The following is a 7019-nucleotide window of genomic DNA, read 5'->3' as shown; positions in this document are numbered from 1 at the left end:
CACCGCTTTGAGGCTGCCCCTTTAATCCTGAGTTGACGTTGAACATGAAATGGGTCACTGTGAGTTGTACCTTATTGATGACTATATGTAAGCAGTATAAACAGATCTTTGAAAGTCCCATGTACTGCCATGTTTCCAGCATCAGTACCTGTCAGATGAGTTATTCTGTAATAAGCAGTGAAGAGAGCACACTGATAAAAGGCCCAGCCATAGCATGCAGAACAATGAGATGGAAAGACAACAGTTTTCCTTAATTCTTCCTCTGGAATCACCTATCCTTAGATATAGTCTTGAGCAGAAGGACTGAGATACCTCCAACCCTGCCCTCCCTGCTTCCCCAAGAGGATTATACAGTTTACAAATCTGTATAGTAAAAGATAATACAGAAATAAGATGCTTCTCAAAAATGTTCAGTGAAAACAACATGGTCTGGCAACGGCCCTGAAACAAATACCCCAGATGTGGGTCGACAAACAGAGAAGGGATCAGGCTTCTCAGACAAGTATTTAAAGAAGCTGGAATATAAAACTCTAAAAACTTTGTCATTTAGCAATTCACCCAAAATGGAGCTTAACTCTGGCAGCTAAATCCCCAGTCATATCCAAGAAGTACAGTTCCTGACTATATGGACCAAGACATTTGCAGGCTTGAGGTAAGAATGGGGCTGTTGTCTTGCCTGTCTTGGACTCCTGCACTCACGCAGTCCTTGGGCCTTGGGTCTCTGAGCAGCCGAGATGACACCTGTGGACACCACATCCAGTAGTACTTTAGAGGGCCAACTTCCTGCAGGAGAGCAAGGCCACATTCCTGTCCCCAAACAGCATCCCCCGTGAGATAAACACTTCTGCTTCTCACTCGCCTCCGGCGACTTTTTCCTGTCTTGATTTTTGAAAGTGTGTCATTGGACCAAAAGGCACGCAAATTGCTGGATGACATTTAGCTTCCAGCTATGTAGGTAGGGAGCACCATCTACGCAAGCCCACTTCCCATATGAATTCATGGTATAATTTCTCATTAGGAACTTCATCTCCATCCCTTTCCCACACCCCAACAAACAACCACAGCACATGACCAAATTCACTTTTATTTTTGTATACATAGGAAACAGGACCCTATCAAAAGAGAACAAAGAAGAAATAGGAGCCCAGTGTTGCCAGGAAAGAGCATGCGCAAGTCTCCTTCAGGTCTGGCCCCGAGCACCGCTCTGTAGGACCTCAGCACACGTAAGTGGAGCTGCAGGAAAGGGCGAACGTTACTGAAGACAAGAAAACAAGAATGCTGGGGACTGTCCCCAGAAGTGCAATTTCCATAGGCTTTGCCCATGTTTACGGCTGAAGGAATTCCAAGGCAAGCTCCATGGCAAACAAAATTTATCTGACACAGATACTGGAGTATAAAATTGCTGGGCCCTATCAGTCGCTCAGTTTCTCAAAAGGATTTGCTATCAAAAAGATAAAATGTAGTCATGGATGCTGAATGCCTTGATTCAGCTGTCCCCTGGTGCAGACAACAGGAGCAGCTCTCACTGTGCTTATTTTTAAAAGGAACAGAGGAAACTAAAATTAAAACCACAAGGGAGCAGAAATGCTTGGACCGTGTAGTTGTCTTGATTGTAAACAGCAGACATTGTGCTTTGTTGTCTTGTTTAAAACGAGGACCCAAACCTGGAGGGGTACTGGATCCAGGACAGGATGCAGGGATGCCAGAGACACAAGGGTGCTCAATGGTATAGGCAGCAGCACTGTGTCCACGAACTGCCTTAAAGGGTGTTCATTCCTTCCCTGGAATTTCTATGAAACTGTCTACCAAGTCCCCATGCTTCCTGTCCTTAAAACGAAGCCTCTGCTGCTACTGTCCTGATTCCTGAACCCCTGCCCCATATAAATACCCCAATAGAGCATGACACCATGCTTCCTGGTCTCGTAGGTGGTCAAGAACATTCCAGGAATATGTTTGGATACCCAATCCAATGAGTAACAATTTATCAAAAGGCTCTGATTGGTTCATTTAAAATGTCAGTCCCCTTACTCCCAGCCCCAGTCCCCACAGTACGACACATAAAGTAATCTAGACATCTTAGCTATACTGCCTTGCTCTTAGTACACAAGGTCTCAATCTGGGTTTAAATACATATCAACGTGACTAACTATGCAAGGGAACACACTCCTCACTGTTAAGAACTCCCTCGGCTACTTGTAAATCTATGGGTAAGCTCGGATTCTCACCTGGGAAATAGCATCTCTAACTACACTTTCTTTCTCTAATTTGGTTATGTGGTCTGTGCAACTAAGTAGGTTTCCACTGTATCCAGAAACTTCCCGTCTTCTGAGTCTAGCACATCCATGCTAGGATCAAACACAATCCTCGTTCTTCTTCAGCAATGCTGGCCCTGCTTTGCTGAGCTCCTTCAACTCTTCTCTCCCCCTCCAAGGGTCTGTGTAAACTAACCAGTCTACTGTGTCTCCTGCTCCGACCTGGCCAAGAAAGCCATCACCAGAACTACCTAGGGGAAGGGTTTTCACTCGCCATCTGATCTTGAAGGACAGGACTCTCACTTCAATAAATGCAGAAAAAGAAAAGTTCCCTGAAGCCACAGCATGATTCATAAAATGCAACGTCTCATTTGGAGCAGGGAGTGGTCTTTCCTAACTTAAAAGACTTTCCTCTTTAATGGTCTTTAGTTAACTGCAGATGTCCAACTGGGGCCTGATTCTGACCCTCATCTTGCACTGGAAACAGGATACACTTGGGTCTTTACGGTCCCTATAGAGGAAAGCCTATTTTCGAAACGTGAGTGGAGGCCAAGCAGCTTCAGCAGGCCTCCCCGGCATATTTCCACTGCTTCTATGAGGAGAACGGGCTAGGACAGTGGACAGCGGCCATTCAAGCTTCTCTTCCCACTACCACATGATGTGAGTCTTATTGCATCCTGACCCCTCACCTGCCCCGACATAGGCTATGCCTTCCTTTCCTCTTAGCCTCTCTCCTGAGGATCTACCCTAGCCACCGCAGGAATGTCAACCTTCGGGGACTGCTGCCACACTCTCCCAGAGAGCACAGACTACATCAGAAACAGAAGCGACAGAGGAGACACAGTATGAAATTCAAATGTCCTCCACAAAAAACTTGAAAGAGAGCTGGCTTGCTTTGAAGATATCAAAGAGCAGTTGCCCTTGGACCACCCTGTCAGCAAGTATCAGTGAGGATGGGGAGGACATACAGAAGGGCCTGTCCAGCCTCTTTGCCTTCTGGGTAGCATCTTGCTACTTGTCCTTCACCACCTGTTCATAGGGAGGTGGAGGTGTGTTGCAGTAGGAAGGAGGTGGTGGGTAGGTTGTGCCTCCGTGAGGTGAATTGGGTTGGACCTGGAAAGCCATTGCCATGGTACTGCCAACAGGATTCATCCCGGGTCCTCCAGGGTCAGTGTAATATGGCGGCCCCATCTGCTGGGTTCCTGAAAGACAAGATATCCGTATGTGAGTACAGAAGAGAAAACCCCACCATTTGGCACATCTCCGTACTACCCGGCCCCTTGTGCCCCCATCAGTCACTACACTACTGTCTATTAGGAACCAAACAGTCCTCGAGACAGTAAACAGCTAGATCAGGTAACAAGCAAGAGAAACACGTGGTCTTGCCCTCGGGGAGCACAGTTCCTCTGGAGAGGTGTGCTGCTGAAATATCATCAGTCTCCAGAGCGCAATAAAGTAGAGGAGTATGAAAGAATGACGGAGTGTCCTAGGGAGGCACTGGAGTCCATCACAAACTCCGGGAGCTGAAAACAAGGCAGCTCACTTTGCTGGAGCCGGTCAAGTACGTGCTGGAAGTGTGGTTGCAGGAGTGTGCCCAGTCCAGGTGGAAGCTGGACCACAGAGAGTCGTCACTGTGCCCTGGCTGTGAGAAGATCCCCTAAGTAATCTGTTGGCCCAGATTTATCATCGTCCCCCCAACACAGTTTGAACACAATTTACCAGAAATTCACTGTATCTGAAGGTAAGGTCTCCATTCCTGTACCACTTCATGAAGACAAAGGGTGTCTGTCATCCAGGTGGGCCAAAGGGAACTCCCACAGGCCCATGCTGGGTATACCTGGCAGTTTCCTGATATATGCCTCCTCCTTCTTTGACAGAAGGAAGTGCCTATTATGTACACTGAGAGGACCAGTGGAAAAGGATGGGGGACCCAATTGCCTGTGACAGGCGGGCACAGGGAAGGCTCTGGGCTAGAGATATTGCTTGGCCTGTGTTTGTAATGTCCCCACAGTGGGGCTGCTCAGATTAACACTGGCTCATGGATTTTGTAGGGATTGGCAAACTGGATGTACCTTAAATTTTCACAAAATATTTGACATAGAAATACATTTATGATGTTAGAAAAGCATAACAAACAAAAGGTGGGGAAGATATATCACACAGAGGGGAACAGAAAGAAGACGGATCCATGTTTGACTGAGCAGAGATGCATACTCAGGGAAGTAAAAGCAGAAAGACAGCGATGCATGCATGAAACCCATGGAGACAAGGCTGACGAGTTAGGCAGATATCCTCAGACCTCAGAGAGACCGTTTCAAAGACCTGTTCCCAATGTGCACATGATTCTACGGAAATGAAAAACTTCAGAACGACAGTCAACTGCATCACAAATGATACAGTAAGAACAAAAGTTCCCAAGGAAACCAATACAGTCAACTGTAATGGACAAATGTGCAAAGCAGGATTACAAATACAGATTAAAGCTGTGAACCAGAGCAAAACTGGACAAGACTTTCAGGTGAATGAAGGTGTTAACACAAAAACCACAGCTCTCATCTCAAAGGGAGTAAGAGATGGTTTATCCTGGAGCCTAATCCGAGTGACCACGGCCCAGGAATACGGAGCTAGGTCACCCAGTTTCTGTGTTCCAGAGTGGAAGCACTTCCGAGGGCTTTTTTTTTTTTTTTTAAATGGGAGCAGAACAAAGAAAGTCATAAATCAAAGAGATTTTAAAATAAATTGGTGGGTACATCAGGGAAGTAGGTTACAGCAAGGCAGATGGACATTTGCGACACCATTCTTCGCCTTGCCATTGGTGGAGAAAGGGGTTTTGCTAATACATTCCAAAGGTTTGTATCTGTTTATCAGGATGTTGGGTATGATGCAGAGCTGGGCAATGAGTGGCTATGAAGGGAGCCAAAGATGTCACAAAGAAACTGTAGTTGGGCTATGATCAGCAGTGGACTCTCCACCATCATTTACAGTTCTAACCGGTTATCAGCCCATGTGAACGGCTTCTTCCCAGGGTTTTTTGTTGTTGTTTTTTTTTTTTTTTCTTACCAAGGATAAAGATGAAGAACTGTTTAGGAAATTTAGTCTGTCTTTTAGCACAGACTTTGATCAACTCCAAAAAAGAATATAAAAGAAATTAATATATCACCTCAATTACAAAAATCCACAGTTTGAGAACTAATAAAATAGGTTCATCTATTTCAAAATAATTAATGTTCTGACATAAACCTGGGATCTAACCCCTGTGTTTAAAGCAATAAAATGTTCTAGAAGGAATTGGGTTACTCTTAATAACATTTTGTGATAAACTTAATCATCATTCTTGTTGACTTTTCAATGTATTGAAAAATCTCAAAGCCTTAATGTACCTTTGGTCAAATATTCTACCCTACCATATATAAACACATATACATAACTGGCTGAACTTGTTCTATGACAATCTCCCACGTGTACACAGTGCATTGTTTACTCCCACTCAGCCCTCTCCTAACTCCCTCCTGTCACATCTGCTACCCTTCTGCCTACACATCCCCATTCTACATTCATACCATTGTTTTGCAATCCTCTTATTTTCACTAGGTCTATCTGTGACCACAGACATTGAATTCTTTGAAGTCTTTCAATTCCTTGGAGACATTTACTCTCTTGTTGTTGTTTTGTTGTTGGCCTAATGTCACTTTCAGTATGCTGTCATTGGTATATAGGAAATCAATGACTTTTATGTGCTAACTGTGTATCCCGCCACTTCACTGAAAGTGTCTGTCATCTACCTAGATACCACATCAGCTATGACAGTGCCAATAGGCCAATCTGATGGAGACAATGCTTCATTTGAGGGTTGCTCTTCCCAGGTAGGCAAAAACAGCCACCACAGTGATGAGGAGCATGCTATGCATGCATGAGGTTGAGAGAAGAGCATTATCATGTCACATGGGGTGACAGAGGAGCACTCCACGGGCTTGTCCGGGAGATTGTACCATGTGTAGATGGAGATTTTAGATGGAGGACATAAGCTTTTCTAGCGGAATGTTTTTTAACCAATGTACATAAGGTAGGAAGATAGTATCCTGGCAGATCTGAAGAAAACAAAAGGCAAGTGTAGTGTAGGTGTGGAATGAACCAGAAGAGAAGCTGTAATAAAGATCAGAGTCAACCAGGCAACTAGAGATAGGGGAAAGTGAGAGACAGAAGGTCTGTGGGGACCACAGATAGGATTTCCACCTGAGGAAAGTGGGAAATATTTAGAAAACAGAGAGCACAAGTTCTCACTTCTGTTTAGAATAAGGCTGCTTTGTTAGAAATTGACAGAAGCAAGAGGAATTGAATACCAAAAGACAAGGTCAGTTAGGAAACGCTAGTGTCCATCTGAACAAAAAATGGGGAAGATGGGAGAGCACCATGCCATTTTATAAAAAAGACGTTAGCATGCCTGAATGCAGGGGCACCCTTAAACCAATCTCCCATGACACACAGGATGCCTGTATTATTCCTCCAGCCCTAACTATCTCCTCCAAAGCAGCCTTGTGTGCTTTCACTTTGACTTGGAGGATAATTTAACTGTCAAAGCATCACTCTTGGTGTTCATTTTGTAGTGGTTTGTATTAGTTAGCGAGACACCTAACCACAACTGTGGGATGACATACCTTACAGAACTGAGACATCAAAATTGTCAGCAAACTATGAATGCAATCACCATAAATGTACGACTTAAAGGAATGAAATCTCATCTCTCAAAGAGACTAAGTACCACAACTA

General features: G+C 44.6%; 1 protein-coding gene across 1 annotated transcript in view; it reads right to left on the bottom strand.

Annotated features, from left to right (window-relative positions):
• Positions 1-1068: 1068 nt before the first annotated feature.
• Positions 1069-7019, bottom strand: part of LOC121439764 (vesicular, overexpressed in cancer, prosurvival protein 1) — a 70904-nt gene continuing 64953 nt past the window's right edge. Inside the window, exon 5 of the mRNA XM_041640384.1 lies at positions 1069-3454. Within this exon, the coding sequence (XP_041496318.1) occupies positions 3264-3454 (191 nt within the window). The 3' untranslated portion in view covers positions 1069-3263. The remainder of the gene's footprint in view (positions 3455-7019) is intronic.

This window comes from Microtus oregoni, unplaced genomic scaffold (genome assembly GCF_018167655.1).
Source record: "Microtus oregoni isolate MIOR12 unplaced genomic scaffold, Mior012 000062F_ref0000492, whole genome shotgun sequence".
NCBI lineage: Eukaryota > Metazoa > Chordata > Mammalia > Rodentia > Cricetidae > Microtus > Microtus oregoni.
Note: the sequence above shows the minus strand (reverse complement) of the source record. Positions and strands in the feature narration are given on the sequence as shown.